Source organism: Diaphorina citri, unplaced genomic scaffold (assembly GCF_000475195.1).
Source record: "Diaphorina citri unplaced genomic scaffold, Diaci psyllid genome assembly version 1.1 scaffold1209, whole genome shotgun sequence".
NCBI classification, from domain to species: domain Eukaryota; kingdom Metazoa; phylum Arthropoda; class Insecta; order Hemiptera; family Psyllidae; genus Diaphorina; species Diaphorina citri.
In genome coordinates, this window is record NW_007378638.1 from 17351 (window position 1) to 37270 (window position 19920).

The following is a 19920-nucleotide window of genomic DNA, read 5'->3' on the forward strand; positions in this document are numbered from 1 at the left end:
AAAAAACTTTTTTTGGGGTGTTAAATTTTTTTTTTTTTTTTTTGAAAAAAAAATTTGTTGTTTTTTTTTTTTTTTTTTTTTTTTTTTTTTTCACAGAATTTACGTTTTCAAACTCAAAAAATCTATGGTCCATAACTCAGCTTTAAATTTGTTTTAAGAATTTGTTCTAAAATAAAGGATAAAAAAATTGTGATGCAAAGTAAAAAAGAATTTTAGTCTGGATATGGTGTCAGTGCCTATGTTGGTGTGAATATACTGAAGACTGAAAAACACTGTATACTGAGTACAAAAAAACTACACTGATCAAAGTAAATGTGTTATGATGAAAGGCACAAATAATGTGTAAAGCTTTGGATTTTTAAAACCCCAAACTCAAGTCTTCTGACTGTTTGAGCTCTTCTGATTATAAAATTTGTGATGATCAATGCTTTTCCTTGCATTTTCCATTCCAGTGAAGATGGCAGTCCTTGGGGACCATCAGCTTATTCATCCATTTGCAATTGGCACTTTATCAATGGCTGTTTTGCATTTTCCATTCCAGTGAAGATGGCAGTCCTTGGGAACCATCAGCTTATTCATCCATTTGCAATTGGCACTTTATCAATGGCTGTGCATCTAATGATAGCAACAATCCTGCCTATGTGCCAACAATATTTCCTGTACCTGGCCTTAATTGGCAACAGCAACAGCACAAATGGAAACCCAAGCCTGTAGCAAGGAATCCATCAACATGTAGGTTACTAATTGGCTAATTCTGTTTTTTTTTTTTTTTTTTTTTTTATATTTTTTTATTTTTATTCCAGGCTCATCTGATACAAGCTATCCTGCAGATTCCTCTCCAGTTAACTTAACTGATTACACTAAAGATTTCAAAGGTTTCGTCTACAAAAAATACAATAGCACAGTGACAGCTTGTTCTGATTTCTGGGACTATGTATCTGATCAATATCCAGAGCTTGTACCCAAACCTCTCAGGACATTGAAAATGCCACCTGAATCACAAGTACCATCTCCATCTGAGTCTGTATCATCTCCATCTGGAGTTGTAGGAGGGAATGAAGCACTGATAGAAAACAAACTAACCAACCCTCTATTCAAAATACCCATGTTGGAATATGGATGGAAGAGAGAAATAGTCTGCCGAACTTCCAGCTCTTCTGGGTTGAGAACTCGGCAGTATGATGTCTACTATTATACACCTGAAGGTAAGAAATTGAGATCTTGTAATCAAATTTCAGATTATTTGTCAGCAGAATCCGAGTTGACTAGTAATCATTTTACTTTCTCCAAAGGTGTGGTAGGATTAAGTGTTGACATGGAATGGGTGAGGGAGGCTAGAGGAGTCTCTACAACTAAGCTAAGTAAAGATTCGAGTCAGGGTGTACCAATAAAGTCTGTAAGGAAAACGAATGTCTTGAATCCCAAAAAGAGAAGAAGAAGCAAGGCCTCCTCTGTATATGAAGATGATAGTAATAGAAAGAGGAGTAAGACCTCTCTGTATGAAGATGGAGATGATGATCCTGATAATGATCTCGCCATGGGTATGTTACCACCTGACTGGTCCCCTACTATACCTGCGACTTCACAACAAGCAGCAGGTGGTCCTCTCGTCTGTTCTATACTATGTCCTAAAGCTTTAGGCTGTATTCCAACACTTCAATGTATATCTTGCCTCTGCCTCTATCATCCACAATGCTTGGATCTTGATCCAGACAAGCAATACAAGAGTTATGTGTGTATCAACTGTAGGAAGAAAAATGAAGACGAACTAGAAGCAAAAAAGAAACAAACAATTGCCCCCAAAGTACAAAAAGCACCACTAACCATTCAGAAGATTGTTCCACAATCAAAAAACCCCGTTCTCTCGTTTACTTCGAAAGTTATTACTTCGAGAATGAACTACAAACCAAAGAAGGTACCACTTTCTTTAGCCCCCAAGCCACTTCGCCCATTAGCTCCTGTGCCAACTCATAACAACATTACCAACGTTCTACATAACTCGAGTTCTGCCAAAGATGAACCTATGCAAAGTATTATTCAAATGGGAAATAAGAAGTTCATTGCTGTGGCTAAACGCGCCTCAAGTTCAATTGTGAATAGTGCACCTCCTCCATCCATCATTACTTCCCCAACCTTGGGAGTGAAGATTTTAAATGAGAATCAACTACCCACGACAGCTAGATTGTTCTTCATAACTCGAGTTCTGCCAAAGATGAACCTATGCAAAGTATTATTCAAATGGGAAATAAGAAGTTTATTGCTGTGGCTAAACGCGCCTCAAGTTCAATTGTTAATAGTGCACCTCCTCCATCCATCATTACTTCCCCAACCTTGGGAGTGAAGATTTTAAATGAGAATCAACTACCCACGACAGCTAGATCTCCCGTAGGAGGAGCCTTTGTTATAAGCAAACCCACTAAAGTTCCAGGACTTTTATTCCCTGTGCCTACGTCTACTCAGTATTATGTTTTAAACAATGGAAAGATGGTACAACCAATCATTAGTAAAGTAAACAACATGGAGTCAGCGCAAAGTAAAAGAAGTTCCCTCAGTTCTAGTGATCAAACCATTTCCAAGAAATCTCCGATTTTGCAATCCACAGACAATTTGTTATCCATGGGGTCCAATGGATTGAACATTCTCATTCAAGTATTTAGTTATCTTCCATTGGATGATCTATTGAGAGCTGCTCAAGTTAGCAGATTGTTCTATGCAGCCTCCCGTCATTTTTCTCTTTGGAAAACAATCCAACTGAAGAATATTTACGTCCAAGATTGGGAAAAATTAGCCAGATGTCTAGACAAGAACGATACAGAAGTACTCTACTTCAATCAGATGAAAGTGAAGACTGATTCAGATGATGTAAAGAACATGTGGCGATCTATTAATCAATCCTTGGGTAAAATATCCTCACTGCAAAATTTAGATCTGGGTAAATGTGCAGGACCAGAGATTAATATCATCAAGCAATGTCCTAGTCTTACGTACTTCTCATGCTCATTCAACAAAAAAAGCCTATTAGACTTTTATGGCCTCTCTCTTTTACAAAATCTAAAACACCTCTACATCAGAGGTGTTGAGTTGAACAAAATGATTGGCTTGAAAGTTCTCAACATACATGTGATTAGTAAGCTTAAGAATCTTACTCATTTAGCACTGACAAGTGTAAAGCAATCTTCACAAGACACAAACTGGGCCATGTTTCTTGCTGATATGAAACAGTTAGAATGGCTCGAACTGGGAGAATGTACAAATTTCACACACGAGTTTGTAAACAATGCTCTGAGCCATCTTGTTTCCCTAAAACGACTGCGCTTAGAAATGGTGACAGAATTGATTGCAAATGACATCTTGAACACCATAGCCACCATGCCACATTTGGACACATTGGAACTCATCAACTTTGATGTTAAGCCTGGATTTGAAGAATCCTTCAGTAGATGTATTTGTCTGAGGCATGTGTTGATAATTCCTACTTACATAAAACAGTCTGCAGTCACTGTTCAACGTATGGTAATAGCACTCTCTAGTATGAATCATATACTAACAAGGGTTGTGTGGGGCCTCACTATGGAATTACTGAAAGTCACGGAAATGCTTGTTACTCAACATGATTTCCCTTTAGATCCAGATGTTGATTGTACTGACTGTATTCCTATTATGCCCAGGGTTCGTCTAGCTATGGATGACTCCCCTGAATCTAAAAAAGCTGCACAGGTTCAAGTTATACCTGTGAACCAGTTGAAGAAAATATTAACCATAGAACTTCCAAATGTTGAAGTAAAACTTATCAAAATACCTTATGTCAGTACTTTGAAACAATTCCTCTAGTTTTATTCTATATTATTGAATTATTTATACCTAGTTCGTAATTTTATGTTCCTTTGACACAAATTTTAATGATTCCCATCACCAGCATAAAAAAGAAGTATATTATTGAATTATTTATACCTAGTTCGTAATTTTATGTTCCTTTGACACAAATTTTAATGATTCCCATCACCAGCATAAAAAAGAGCTTTTAACTTGGTTCTTATTCTTACCAATGATACCCACTTTTTGTCAAAAAAAAAAAAAAATCAAAAAAATCCGTTGAGTGCTGAGTCAAAAAAAGATGATACCTATCTCTTGGGGTAGGTAAAATTTAAAAGCAAGCTTGCTCTCTGTTATTGGGATATTTTTTTATGCTTAGTGATGGTGCAGTCTGTTTAATGGTACATAATATTAATATGTGAAAGTAGTACCAATATCATTCAAAAGTTTAAACATTGAAATTGTATATTGGAGGTAAATGTTGGTGGTTCTTCACCTGTTTGTAGGATATGTGTAGATACATTTTGTCAATATTGTACACAGATTGTCCAATCATAGACTATATATTGAAAATTGCTTTTTTTCTGTATATCATATCCCTTTTCTTTGTAAAAATGTGTTAATTTATACAAATTAATAATAATAAAATCAAGTTATTTATGCAAATATCTAAAGTCTCTCCTGTTTTCACTCTTTTCTTCATCAACCAGTCACAGGCTGACAGCTTATTTACTTATTTGTTTAAATAAATAAATGTTTCTACTGGATCAGAGGCAATCATTATCCACCCTCTGATGGATGATTATGCCTAGAATGGATTTTTTTTAAAGAGTTTTGATAGAGAGAACTGTAACTGATAAGGTCCTATCATTCTGAAACCAAAGAGAGAAGGATAACAAGAGGATAAAGCCAGCTGTACCAAAAATGAACTTTATCTGATAAGAATAAAGTCCATTGTGAGTGGGAATACACCCGCAACCTAGTGTGACCAAGGTAGGTGTGTCCAAGCCAACTAAGCTGTCATAGGTACCTAGAATAGAAAATACCTACCCTGTGTATACTGCCAAAAAATAACAGTGAGTACCCACCCAATTCTAGGACTCTAAGCCATTAGATAAAATATACCCTAAGGCTACCATATTTGGGAAAGTACAATAAAATTATTGCTCTTAGGAACACATCCTTGAAGTACACTGAACTGAACATGAAAAAAGTAAAACAACATATTCAGTAACCATTATAATACAGTATTTATTTCAGAGATCTAATATAAGTTTTCAACAGACATTAAATATTTCATATTATGAGAAATTTACAATTTGAATAGGATTTTCCTCTCTCCCATATCATTCTTCTTTACATTTTGAAATTTGTAATTTTAGTGTGTAGAGACTCAAAGTTTTCAAATAGATAACCGAGATAAAGTGGGATATTAGGCATGAATTCTCAAAAACCCCAGAACCATTTTTGTGTTTGCTGATGGTGATTGGTCACTTTGGAAAGACAGGACTATTCCCATTTCCCAAATAAAGCACAATGTTCACTTAACAATTTGTGACTAGATGATGTTCATCCATAGCTGATTGAAGTCTGGTGCTTTCCGTTACATTTGTACCATGGTTTTCTGTGATATTGCTCCACTCAGCAGAGTTGATCTTAAAGGTAAGTAGTGTTCTAAATTGCTGGTTGAGGAATGTTCTTAACCCCTGGATTTCAACAGTTGGTGACGGACAGCAATGAAAGGAACGCCGAAGCCAGTCATCATGAAGAGCCCAAAGTAGAGGGTCAACTTGTAGCGGTTGTGGGTGTCGAAGGGCAGATTCTGGCCAGGTCCGCTGTAAGCGTGTGACGCTCTGGCTGCAGAGGTGGAGAAGCACCTCACGGTCTTGGCAAGTCTGGATCCCAACATTTTAATAAAAGAAACTTGAAAGCTTTCACCACAAAAGATGATCTAGAACTTTTCCTTTTTTTATCAGAAAATTTGGAAAAAGTCAAAAGTTTTCCTAACCTCTGTTGTTTTTATGGAACAGCTGATTTAAAGTAGATTTCGCGAGGAGAAGAAGGTGGGAGTAGGATGCGCGAAGTTATAAAAAGCCCGGTTCGCACGATGCTCATCAGCTGTTCACTGAAGCCGGAATCAGTAGATTTTTGAAATTTTCGGTTGGTCAAGTGATAGCGTGCTAGCCATGCGCAGAAGGCCCCGGGTTCAATCTCCACGACCGGCAAAAAAAATTGCACTCGGAAACGAAATTTCATCGCTACGAAATGAAAATGGTGACATAAAATGATAAGAGAAGGTTAGGTAAGTATCTATACTTCTATACTATTATATAGGTCTATTTATATAAATATATTTTTTTTTTCTCACACACAAACATAAGTCTGAATAGTGACCGAAATTGAAGAGAGAAGGAAAACAGGATAGAAGAAAGCTAGCCGTTCCAAAAAGAAATCTTATCTGTTTAGAATAAAATCCGCCCCGGGTGGAAAAATCGAGCCCTCAAGAGCTGACTTGGCCAGCCTAGTTAGCTTGGTTGGTGGCGCGTCTGCCTTGTAAAATCCGCCCGGGGCGGATTTTATCCTGATGGGATAATGTTCGTTCTCGGAACGGCTGGCTTTCCTCCTATCCTGTCTTCCTTCTCTCTTCGATTTCGGGACGATAAGACCCTACCAGTTACAGTTCCTCTCTGTCAAACCTCTTTTTTTTTCTTAAAAAAAAAAGAGCTGACAAAGTCGCTACCCTCCGAGCTAACTAGGCTGGCTTGACAGCTTTAGAGTTGAACAGAGATGATGAAGTTTTTTTTTTTTCCCCTCTCAGCTCTATGCGGTCTGAATTCGTCTCTTCGCTCTAAAAAAAAAAAAGGTTTAGTATGACCGAACCTAGACCCCTCTCAGCTCTATGCGGTCTGAATTCGTCTCTTCGCTCTAAAAAAAAAAAAGGTTTAGTATGACCGAACCTAGAGAGTCAATGAAGTCAAAACCTACAGAATCCATGAAATAAGAATCAGAGAGAAGAGCATCAAGACAAATTAGGCTGCAACGAATAGAGACAGAGAGACAGGCAGGTTTTGTAAAAAAAAAGTATGAAAGAGAATTCACTGGAGCTAAACAAATAATCATTTTTAGCCCGTCCTTCCTTTATTATTACGATAGTAATAAAAAGGTATAGGGACGGGCTATTGTATTCGCTTCGGTGTCTGTCTGTCTGTCTGTGCCCATAGAAGGACTTATCCAAACCTAGTCGACCTATATGTCAAATTAAAGGTCTTTTTACCAGGAACACGAAAGTGGTGGTGCAAATTTTGTCCAGAAAACCATAAAGCCAAAAAAAAACAAAAAACTGGTTTTTGGGGGATGTTTTTCACATGTTCTCACACAAATGAGCTCTGATCTGGAAATTTGTCGCGACGACCTATGAACTCAAAGCGAGAAAGTTTTAGATAACACTTCAGTCGATCATTTAAGACCGGTTTTTGTCACCTATGTTAAGCTACGCCGAGCAAGGCCAATAAATGGATGGGTGACTTAAACCTTATATTGGGAATAAAGGGAGGCGGCATCTATGTTAAGCTACGCCGAGCAAGGCCAATAAATGGATGGGTGACTTGAACATTATATTGGGAATAAAGGGAGAACCTATGTTAAGCTACGCCGAGCAAGGCCAATAAATGGATGGGTGACTTGAACATTATATTGGGAATAAAGGGAGAACGCGTCCTATGTAAAGCTACGCCGAGTAAGGCCAATAAATGGATGGGTGACTTAAACCTTATATTGGGAATAAAGGGAGAACGGGCTCTAGTCTTGATTTTAAATGTGAAAGTAAAATCAAATCAAGAAGAATAATAAACTGAATATTAAACAAATTAGGTAGGTACATACATAGGTACTGATTATTGGATGGGTGACTTGAACATTATATTGGGAATAAAGGGAGAACGGGCTCTAGTCTTGATTTTAAATCATTACATAAAATTAAAAAAAAAAAATCAAATCACGAATAATAATAAACTGAATATTAAACAAATTAGGTATTGATTTTCTCTAATCACGATCGAATAACCTACGGGCTAAAAATTCCCGGAGGGACGGGCCCTGCTTGTTATTTCATCATTATCACGTTGGATAGGTATTACCTATAGGTTTGGTAGGTACTGCTTTATGCTATAAGCTACAAGGTATGCCCCCATGGAGAAAGCATCGTGGCTAATGCACAGGCAAAGCTTGTACCAAACCCAGTGAGCCGTGATGTGGAAATCTGTGGGGATATAGCCGGTTTTCAAACCGAGGAGGAAATTTTATAGACGTTCGTGCAGGTAGTGCTTCGTAGGTATACGTAGTGCCGACGACTATTAAGGGCTATGGGCTGTGGATCTAGTGAAGTAGGTACCTAGTCCTATAGGTTAGGTAGGTACTGCTTTATGCTATAAGCTACAAGGTATGCCCCCATGGAGAAAGCATCGTGGCTAATGCACAGTCAAAGCTTGTACCAAACCCAGTGAGCCGTGATGTGGAACCTGTGGGGATCTAGCCGGTTTTCAAACCGAGGAGGAAATTTTATAGACGGTAGTGCTTCGTAGGTATAGGTACGTAGTGCCGACGACTATTAGGGCTGTGGATCTAGTGAAGCAGGTACCTACCTACATTAGGTATACGGGCGACGAATGCTTCATAGGTATAACGGCCTAGTCAGGATTCTACGCTACGTGACGTAACAATTGATCGGGGGAAATGTTCTTTGAACCTATTCCAAGTCCATTCATCATTGACTCTGATCCAATGATTTTTGTACCAGCCTTTTGAATTTAGCACAAACCCTGCCTTATTTCATAGTCAGTGCTGTTAAAAACTGGTTTTTTTTTTATTTATTTTTTTTAAAGAGGTTTGAAAAAGGGAACTGTAACTGCTAGGGTCTTATCGTCCCAAAATCGAAGAAAGAAGTTATTTATTTTTTTTAAAGAGGTTTGAAAAAGGGAACTGTAACTGCTAGGGTCTTATCGTCCCAAAATCGAAGAAAGAAGGGAGACAGGATAGGAGAAAGCCAGCCGTTCCGGGCTACGAAAATAATCCCTTCAGAATAAAATCAGCCCCGGGCGGGAATCGAACCCGCGGGCCCAAGCGCTTACAAGGCAGACGCGCTACCAACCAAGCTAACTAGGCTGGCTAAAAACTTGAACCAAATAGTCATTCATTCGTTTTGCTAAGGAGAAACCCTCGCTGCTCTATGAGTCTAACCTAAATGGACTCTTTGCTCTTTGGTTTGAGGATGAGCAGTCATGTGAAGCCCAGAAGAACTTACCGTGTCTATGAACTAGCACTAGCACTGTGAATGTGAGCACATAGACAACCTAGGCAGTCTATTGTGGAAGACAGCGGTGTCTAAACTTTAGGTCACAATCGGCCCACGGTCACGGCAAAAAAAAAGGCCACAATGAAATCTTATGTTTGTTGTTGTTTTTTTTTTTTTTTTTTTTTTTTTTTTGGGGGGGGGGGGGGGGAGAGAGAGAGAGAGAGAGAGAGAGAGAGAAAAAACCGCTTTTACTTCGAGGCATATTCTTCTACATCCACGCCTATCAGTATCAGGGAACGAAAAAGTTTGGATAGAAAATGTCCGCCCAGTCCGGGATTCGATTACAGTACCTCTGGATTGGGAGCCCTTGGCTGGTAAGTTTTACTGACAGCATCGGCCTTTTCCGAGCGTACCCACCTACCCACTACTCACTACGGACGTACTGACAGTTCATCAACTCAGTTATACCTTACCCTCATATTCATGAAGAAGCGACAAAGCATTTTTTATGCTATAATTTTTTTGTCTTAATTTTGTTCAAAAATCGAAAAAATTCAACAGTCAAAAGTGGGTCGCACATGTACGGTCAAAGTTTAGGCACCTATTCATGCAGTTTGGACTATGGCTTGGGTACTGCGAAGACTTACTGGTGGGAACCGAGCACTGACCCCAATTCTCCAAGTTCTAAACAATGCCCCAGCGAGCGTCTCCCCATAACGCAAGCGATTGGCCAATATTTTCCCAACATTCGTGCCTCAGTGGCCTAGGCCAGACTAGTTAGCTTGGAGGGTAGCGTGTCTGCCTTGTAAGCGCTAGGTAGCGGGTTCGATTCCCGCCCGGGGCGGATTTTATCTTGAACGGATAAAGTTCGTTTATCTGGAACGTTTTCGGAAAGGCTAGCCTATTCTGTCTACCTTTTCTTTTGGGACAATATGACCTTCGCAGTTACATTTCCCTCTGTCAAACCTCTTAAAAAAGAAGTTAAGAACCTTTCACATAACACGTCAGAATTATGTAGATGTACCTCCAATGGGTATTACGATATTACGAACAAGTAATAGGGTAGATACATAAAATAGATATACCAATGTATAAGTTCCGTAGGTATTACATTCATAGATTCATTTCATTTGAATGGGTACCCACATGTGTGTGTAGAATTGCAGATACTAAACCTAAAGTATCACTTTTATGAGTTACACTTACATATGATGAGGACTTGGTACTTTTGCACTTAAATAAATATGTGTTATGTTTCCCACCAACGCTTTACCAATTACCCAGAGACCTCGCTCGTAATCACATTGCTCTATCCAAGGGAAATGGAGTAGGTATAAGTAGTATCACATAAAGTTAAGAAGAGGTGTACATATTTTCCTTTCGGTAAACTTTCGGAAAAGGAACCGGTTTCCTTCTGTGGAGACTGAAATAGCGCCTGTACTAAACTGTTGGAAATACAAGACGGCACGCCATCGGAATATAGGTTCCGTTTCAGAAAGTTTCCCTGAAGGAAAATACACGGAATACCTCTGTGACCTAGTGGTTAAGAGCACTCACTCTCAACCCGGAGTAACTGGGTTCAAATCCCGGCTTAGCGAAAATAATTTGACCGTACATTTCCGTACCTTGAAGTAATGTGAAAGTGGTGGGTATACCACCTATTTGCACAAATCTACTTTTCAAATGGTTATTTTGTCATGTTATGAGAGTTTCCATATCCACAAACTCAAACTTTCATAGTTCACCCCATAATAAAGGAGAATAAATTAAGACCAAGGGCGAGGGTGGACCCCATCGGCCCCGCTTAATACGGCCCTGCTTTTATATGCCTCTGCAGTTCTCTGTATTAGTTTTGAGAGTGTACAAATGTACATTCCTGGTATTTGATAGCTTCCCACTGTTTGTTTATTAGAGGAAGCAGCTGAAGGAAGAAGAAAGGAATTAAACAACTACTTGCTAGCGAAGGAAGAGCTTACACATCGCAGTCCAGTGCAAAATGATGTCACTAGACACTTACCATTAACAAAGACCTAGGTGGGGGCTTACAGGGGCTGTGAGAAGAGAAAGCAGATGCACTCATGTCGGGGCCGGGGCTTACCAAGTTGGGTCCATTTCTTGGGATTATCGGGCCAAAGGATGGGTTAAGCTTATACGAATCTACCAAGTTGGATTATCGGGATTGGGATTTATCGAGGAGCCACCCATCAGGTAAAGCCTGATCTTACATTGAAGAGAGACACGAGATTAATAATAATAATAGTGCTTATTTATACTGCTCGCATAGGACTGAAAAGTCCCTTTACTCCAGCAGTAGGCTACTACTATTATTGTGGTCAAATTCTCAAATTATATTGAGGATAAAATTCCATACCTCAGCTGGGATTGAACCCACGCCCTCCTGTTTACCAGGAAAAGAAGAGAATTAAGTAAATTTTGGGAGAGAGAAATTTTGGGAGAGCAGAAAGTAGATTGGTAGAGAGGAAACTGAAAGAACTTTTCGTATTATAGAGCAGTTGTTTCATTGCTACAAACTAAAAACGGCGCCGGCGGTGAAACACCCATCTTTAAAAAATGACTAAAAATGCTGACAAAAATAACCCTGATTTAGAACTTTTTCAGCCAACGGTGAGGCCCATTAAATGCACCAATCCTCTATGGGTCACTAAAGTTAAGCAACGCCGAGCGCATTTGGTGAGATATTCGAAGGGGGAATACACAATTTGAAGTCCAAATCGTTTTGTGGAATAGCCCCCCGATATCTCTTTTGAAACTTCGACGCTGCAGAGATTTTTTACTCAATTTTTACTTTTTTTATTCATTTTTTTATGGCACTCTCTGTTCATTTCCTGTGACCACGAGAATGACTCGAGATAAAAAAGTTGACCCGTCGTAAACTTTGCAGAGTACCCAAGATACCCACATGTACGGAATTTCACTTTCACTTCTTTAAAATGGGGCTCCCCTGATCACCTTTGAGAGAAGATTCTGCATTTAGGACCGAGCTTGCTCTTAGGTCGAGTTTTACCACCGTGGATTGTCTCAGGATGGAGTTCAATCCGAGGTTGACCTGGATATTAAGTATAGGGAAATCCTCGTTTCATCTCAATCCCGAGTTGGTAAACCCCAGCATACGGGATGGATTGTCTCAGGATTGAGTTCAATCCGAGGTCGACCTGGATATTAAAGTATAGGGAAATCCTCGTTTCATCTTAATCCCGAGTTGGTAAACATCAGCAGCATACGGATACATAACTACGGTCTCCTAAAAATTCAACCGAAGACAACTGATCAATTGAAATTGAAACCCATATTACGTAAAGTAGATAGGTACTTAACTTCAAATTTAAGGGTGGTGTGTAGTTCAGTAGATCAACACAAACGATTATTTTTTAGGAGACCGTAGTGGGCCTTTGAACGGGTACATAACTACGGTCTCCTAAAATTCAACCGAAGACAACTGATCAATTGAAATTGAAACCCATATTAGGTACGTAAAGTAGGTAGGTACAACTTCAAATTTAAGGGTGGTGTGTAGTTCAGTAGATCAACACAAACGATTATTTTTTCTAAGCCCCTATTGGGCCTTTGAAGCCACATTTCTGTATTGGACATATTTATACATTATACAAGTAGGTGAGTTCTACAGTTCATTTTGTACTACTACCCTTTATTGGCTCCAATGGAGATAAGATGATCAAACGGTCCGGCCAAACTGTCCCCAAATCGGCCCAATTCACAGCCCTCGGCCCTGGCCGAAATGTACAATGTGTATTACGACACTACCACTGACGCAAACCTCAGCATAAGTATTGTTTAATTTTGTCCCCAACAGTTCTCCTCTCCATTGTTCTACTGCAAAACACGGATTTTGTTGATGATTTCTGGCATAAACACACGATATTCTTGAGAAATGTTAATGTAAACCTTGGTTGGTAAGTCATACACCGACTTGGTTTCTGAGCGACAAGCGTCCTTGGTTCTGTCGTTGCCCTTATATCAAATTTATTATAAACAGCATCGGACGATTGCACAATGAATGCAGTCAGAGAAGGAAATGCGTGAAAAACTTGCCTCGGTTGGGATTGAAACCGCGCCCTCCTGTTTACCAGGCGAGCGCCCTGGCGCCAAGGAACAGGCATTTTCCCTACTTATCCAGGTGTCCCATTTACAAAAGTAGTTCCCCATTTACAATAAAATTACAAATGAAGGAGCCACGATTTTTTCCCCGTTATCCAGGTTTCCCCACTTAGACAGATTCGACAGTATTGTCCAATTCCAATAGGTACATTATTAAGCTTTTAACAACGCCTATGAGCATTTGCTTAGAGCGGTAATTTTCAAGTGGGCCCCCGAGTACTTTTAGAGCGAAGTCTAACCACGACATCACCGAGGTTTTTGAGATAATAGAAAGTAAGAAAAAAAAAAAAAAAAAAAAAAACGCCATTCAAAAAACCCTTTTTTTTTCCACCCTTGAATCCCGGGCCCCCCTAAAGTAAGAAAAAAAACGTCATTCAAAAACTCTCTTTCTTTCACACGTCTGAATCACGGGCTCCCATCAGCATCAGAATTCAGAATCCATTCCATTTGGTTCAACGAACCTCAGCATGAGAGCACCAAGATAATAAAAACCGCTCCGACTTAACGACACTCGATTACTTTTTCTTGCCGGGTTAGTTTCCCAGCGAATGAGTCAGTCAAGTACCTGTTATAGGTATAGGTAGGTAGGTAGGTACCTACCTACTTACCAGCAGCCCATTACGGGGGAAAAATCCAGAGGAAATACCTACATGCAAGTGAGGATTTGACAGAGTCCTAAAAAAATACCCCCGTTTTTAGGAACTGCGTGAATCAACCAGCAATGTATTACCTACCTAGATTTGTAGGTGGAATGTATGTAGAAAAATCCCTAGTAAAATATAAAATATGTACATACATACCTAGGTAGTACATACTATTAGCTATTAGGTTCCTACAAGAATTTCCCTTTAGATTTAGAATCGTTCTGGAAGGTGTGAATCAACCAGCAATGTACCTACCTAGATTTGTAGGTGGAATGTATGTAGAAAAATCCCTAGTAAAATATGTACTATGTACATACATACCTAGGTAGTACATACTATTAGCTATTAGGTTCCTACAAGAATTTCCCTTTAGATTTAGAATCGTTCTGGAAGGAATAAAGGTTTTAGGAAATCCACACGATTCAGAAATATTCTTTGTCAAAAACTTGATTGCCAGCCTAGTTAGCTTATAGTTGGTAGTGCGTCTGCCTTGTAAGCGCTAGGCCGCGGGTTCGAAATATTCTTTATCAAAAACTTGATTGCCAGCCTAGTTAGCTTAGTTGGTAGCGCGTCTGCCTCGTAAGCGCTAGGCCGCGGGTTCGAAATATTCTTTGTCAAAAACTTGATTGCCAGCCTAGTTAGCTTAGTTGGTAGCGCGTCTGCCTCGTAAGCGCTAGGCCGCGGGTTCGAAATCCGCGGGCTGGCTTTCTCCTATCCTGTCTTCCTTCTCTCTTCGATTTCGGGACGATAAGACCATAGCAGTTACAGTTCCCGGATAATGTTCGTTCTCGGAACGGCTGGCTTTTTCCTATCCTGTCTTCCTTCTCTCTTCGATTTCGGGACGATAAGACCATAGCAGTTACAGTGTCAAACCTCTTTAAAAAAAAAAAAACTTGATTTTTTTCATTTTAATGAACTAATGAAGCATGAAGCACACACGTGCCCCACTGTGTTGAGTACACGAATGTAGGTACTTGGCTTATACCCTTATACGTAGGTAATATGAACCACAAGTGTGAAGTTTGATATCGAATTACCTACCTACAATCTACATACATATGTACCTTGTACCTACATATAAGGCCGGCGGCCCGGCTGTGCGTCGCGTCTCTTCGAACTTTTGACACGACGCCGACGACACACGAAATCACGTGCAAAATAATTTTGAAACATTCAGAAAAAGGCCGTCAGTAAAATAGAAGTGAAAACTGTCCCGTATTTTTCGTACGCCAGTGTAGACTATAAATAGGATCTCAAAAGGCACACAACAAAGTTCAATTAAAACTAGATTAGCTAACAGCTATACCTAGCTAGTTACCGACTTTTCTCTTGTTAAATATCAACTACTACGAGTATGTATATGAACACCTTTGTTAACAGGTCTCTAACTCACTGAACTTGACAGGTTAATTACTTAAGTATAGATATAATAATTAAGTAGGCGGGTATTGGGTACCTAATATTAAAGAATCTACAGGTCTTTGAATCGTACAGTAATATCATTAATAATCTATAATTATTCTTAATTAACATCATAAAATTATGTCTTCGGCTTGTAAAAGAGAGAAATTGATTTATGCATTAAATAACCACTATCGATCATTAATAAAGACATCCTTTGTAGGTACCTAGAGATATGTAAATAGTTAACTACTATTAGTGTGTATCTGTGTATTGATTATGCAAATATTACGTGAATACATTATACCACTGTTTGGTGTTGTAGTATTTCTTTATAGTAAAACGGTTCAAGAGTAGTAAAAGTTAGATCGTTAGGTACTGAATTACTGATACGAGTTTGAGCCTCTAAAAGTGTTTTCCATGGCGTGGCGTAGGCTCATCGTATTTTCTCCAATAACTACAAAAGGTGCGTACTTGCCTATCTAGATAGGTACTTGTGTTTACAACGTTATCAGTCAAATCTTGGAGAACAGTGGAGATCTCGTTGAAGTGATGAATATATCTCTCCTCCCTGTCTGTATATTGTGAGAATCCGGTACATCTCGTATCGTATATGATGCACAAAGGTGTCACTATGTCGCCTCACTCCCTGGTTCAGTTGGTTTGCTTTTGTTTGAATATTCAAATTAGGTTCCAAACCTTTCTCAGAGCTCCAATACTTTCAATTTTTTTCCCTGTTTGTTTGTGTATTTTGAGAACAAAACAGAAGTCGTTTCCTTGGTCGTGATAAAGCAATGGGTTACATAAGTTGAGCTTTTAATTATTGTCTCAAAATATCATAATACCAAGTTTTAATTTATACAATGTAGTCGTTCTCCCGTAGCCTGATACGAGCATAAGTGGAGAGATGTTTGATGTTTCCTAAAATAGCTACGTAGAGCAACCTCCTTGGCCGAGAGGGTATCACACTAGGTTTGCACGCAGGAGGTCCGGGTTCGATACCCGGCGGGGCCCAGGTTTTTTCGGCTCTGTGCTTGGAGTTCGGGGTGCACTCAGCCTCGTGAGGGCAATTGAGTAGCTACTTTAATCAAGTAGCGACCAGTGGCGGCATTACCAGAGTAAAAAGAAAAATTATAGAAATGTAATAAATAGTAGGTAGGTACAGGAGGCTCTTAGTAATGCTGTGATATCCACAAAATTGTGAAAAAGCTCTCAGCTTCACCACAAATAATATCAAGAGAGAAATACTTACGTAGATATTTGAAATCTCTACATACGAGTATTTTTCTCTGAGAGTTTAAGTCGTGCCTTAAAATTACCTATTACTCAACTTTCATTGAGGAGGTTTTTTATCCCTCCCTATACCTACCGTTGTAAACTGTACACCTACCTTCTATTTTGGTCTTTTTCCTTAGTTTTTCAGTAGTAGTAGTAGTAGTAGTAGTAGTAGTAGTAGTAGTAGTAGTAGTAGTAGTAGTAGTAGTAGTAGTAGTAGTAGTAGTAGTAGTGTCTACTGAGCTTTTCTTCGATTCCTTTTGGTTAGCCTGTTCTCTTTTAAAGTTAGAGAAAGTGTGTCATGTTGTTCCCTTGCCCCCTAAAATATGGCCATGGAAGAGTCCTCTGTACCCTGTGCTCAACTGATTTTCGTTTTTGGTCTCCACCTAATTTAACATTACCTGCGAACAGATAGGCACTCCTGCCTATACCTAATGGTTACGCACTATTGGATTTACAGAAAATTAATCCGTATCCCTCTACCGACCTCGTATTTGGCTCAGAAGTAGCAACATAACGCTTACATAAGTAACACCTAAGACATCAGATCTAGTACACCCTCATCCCTCATGTTGTATTTTACGTTGAATAATGAAGGTTTTGTGTCTCGTAGGTTGGGCAAGCAATAAGGTCGACTAAAAAGTTTCAAATCGACCTGATTGCTTAATTCAAGATTTAAAAGCTAACTAGATTGGCGACTGTAGTTTGATCGACTGTAGTTTGATCAAGGGTGGGGTGGTAGAGAATGCCTTAGGCATTAACCCCACCCTTGATCAAACTTTATTTTGTATTTATATTTTGTATTTATATTGTTACCATCTGTATCTGTAAATAAAGTTTGATCGAATTGTATAATAATAATAATAATAATAATAATAAGTGCCTGGCAGTTCATTCATAAAGTCTGCGGTATGGTATGTCCAGTCCATTTTTTTCCTCCAGATCGTGCCTGGCAGTTCATTCATAAAGTCTGCGGTATGGTATGTCCAGTCCATTTTTTTCCTCCAGATCTATGTATAGCTACATATATTACTATTACTGTATAGTGACTTACCACACCAAGTGATTACCAAATTACCACAGACACCGTTCTCCCGAGTTAATGTCTTGGTATGAAACCGATCTGGGGACAGACTTCGAACCTATGAAGTACCTATAGGTACGTATGATGGAATGTCGATGGAGGTCATTTGACGTGCAGATCCTAAAGTCCCAATGAAGAGAATGCCAGGGTAGGAAGATGAGAATCAATATTGGACTTCAGTCTTGAAACAGTACAGGGGTCCACCCCTGTTGTATGTCAGGGAATTTGTAGTTATAACGAAAGTATCTACCCATAGCAAAAAGTGGTCTTCCTCTATAGATGGCCAAAAAAAGGTACCTACATTATTTAAGTAGTAAGGTTGTACCATTTGATTCAGCTGGAAAATCCACATAGGGTTTTTACTCTTTAATATATTTTGTGTATTATTTTTAAGACCTTTAATAAAAGTAAATTTTCCAGAACTTGCCTCGTCTCGAACCAAGAACTCCTTAACTGTAAGTCAGACAGTTTTGGAAGTTACACCATCGATTCCTCTTGAAATTTTACAGTAGAAAGCAGTGGCGTAGCGTGGTCTAAAGTCAAGTGTAAGGCGTGTAGGGCACTAATTTCCATCACCATGCACATTACTACATAAGTTAAGTCTGAGATTTCTTCAGACAAAATTGACAGAATTTTTATTGGGGTAGACACCTTGTACCTATACTCGTAGGTATCTACCTATAGATACCTACATAACTTTGTATAATTATGTACCCAATCATATTTGGGAATGGTTAGCACTCGTAAGTCGGGGGCATGCAAATTGCAAAGTAGGTAAGTGAAAGGTTTCATGTAAAAGGGCCTATGAGCAGTGGCGTAGCGTGGTCTAAAGTCAAGTGTAAGGCGTGTAGGGCACTAATTTCCATCACCATGCACATTACTACATAAGTTATGGACATGCTTCTTCATAAATATTTAAAGTCAATATTTAAGGGTATTTGAGTAAATTTAGAGTGTATGGCCGCCATACACGTGTAGAGGACCGGGAATGATTTGAAGCAATGACCTCAGCTCGGAACCTCAGAAAGAGAAATTCAAAGCATAACTGTGCCCATTCTGGCGTAGCGTGGAGAGGGGAAACCATGGCAGCAGCAGCAGGCAAGAAGAGTTTAACGACACTTGACTTGACTGTTTGATCTACTTTCATATTGTTTCGAAACCTCTGCGCCAAAACCTTGGGCAGCCGCTCTGCCCTGAACACGACGGAACCCCCTCTCCGAAAACTAAAGAATACGGGGGGCATACAGTTTGCTCATAATTCATTTTGTTTACGTTGCAATTGACGACGTTCGTTCTACGGATTTCACGCCCATTTCCCGAAAACCTTATTCATTCCTAATGTAGTCATTATTTTTCAAGTATTTTTTTTTAATCAATTTTTTGTACAGTTTTAGTGAATTTTATTATTTAAATAATTTGTTAATCATTTGAAGATATTTATGTAGTGAAATTTTTATTTATTTATTTCTAACTCAATTATTTTTAATGCAGTTCTGTGATGTCCGATTTAACAAAAGAAAATTTTGATTCAATTTGTCGTGTGTGCACTTCGGATTTAAATGGAAACCAGGCCAAATCTATCTTCGACATTTTCGTGACAGCTTCGAAAACTTTGGAATTTTGTCTTCGAACAAGAGTAAGTTTTGAGAAAAAAATTCAATCCGACATTTTTGTTTACAAAATTTTGTTCAACTGATATACTGATAAGCGCGAGCGCGATAAGATAACAGGTGTCAGGTGTAGATATGGCGCTCGCTGGGATTTTATCTTTTTAATTCTTTAACCACCCCGTTTTTTTCTGATTTTATTTTCTCAGCAATTAGGTGAAGGTCAACCAGACTTGAGACTTGAAAGCTTCAATGTTAATCTAGGTCAGTTTTTCTCTCTACATCTGCGAGTAGTAAAACTTTGCATGTTAAGCTTGACATTTTATCTGATCAAAAAGAGATCTCTCTCAAGGATCCTGAAATTATAGAGGCTCATTCCCTGATTTTTATTCTAATATGATCTGAATGTAGTCGCATTTTTATTTTTTAGTCCTCTAATTGTCTATTTTACCAACCCGTATGGCAGCTTTATGTACAACCAATCTCTGAATTTTAGAATCCCCTGTTCAATTTGAAGCATCAGTGCTACAACTACAGTGGTCCATTAGTATTTGAACTCTTGCCCTCTCTGGATACAGCCCTGATTTACATTTCACTTGTTCAATTTGAAGCATCAGTGCTACAACTACAGTGGTCCATTAGTATTTGAACTCTTGCCCTCTCTGGATA

At 38.9% G+C, this 19920-nt stretch overlaps 2 protein-coding genes across 2 annotated transcripts in view; one reads left to right on the forward strand and one right to left on the reverse strand.

Moving 5' to 3' along the window:
- The window catches only part of LOC103514722, a 6537-nt gene extending 2050 nt beyond the window's left edge, over positions 1–4487 (forward strand). Inside the window, exons 2-5 of the mRNA XM_026827610.1 lie at positions 542–732; positions 804–2168; positions 2366–3840; positions 3927–4487. Of these exons, the coding sequence (XP_026683411.1) occupies positions 542–732; positions 804–2168; positions 2366–3831 (3022 nt within the window). The 3' untranslated portion in view covers positions 3832–3840; positions 3927–4487. The remainder of the gene's footprint in view (positions 1–541; positions 733–803; positions 2169–2365; positions 3841–3926) is intronic.
- Positions 4488–5039: 552 nt separating this feature from the next.
- On the reverse strand, positions 5040–5837 carry LOC103514723 (cytochrome c oxidase subunit 7C, mitochondrial). Its single transcript, XM_017446339.2, has one exon. The coding sequence runs from the start codon at positions 5720–5722 to the stop codon at positions 5513–5515; it is 210 nt and encodes a 69-aa protein (XP_017301828.1). The 5' UTR covers positions 5723–5837; the 3' UTR covers positions 5040–5512.
- Between the last annotated feature and the right edge of the window lie 14083 nt (positions 5838–19920).

Bases quoted from the DNA above. Each gene is read 5' to 3' on its own strand.
- LOC103514723 (XM_017446339.2), bottom strand. From the start codon at position 5,722: ATGTTGGGATCCAGACTTGCCAAGACCGTGAGGTGCTTCTCCACCTCT.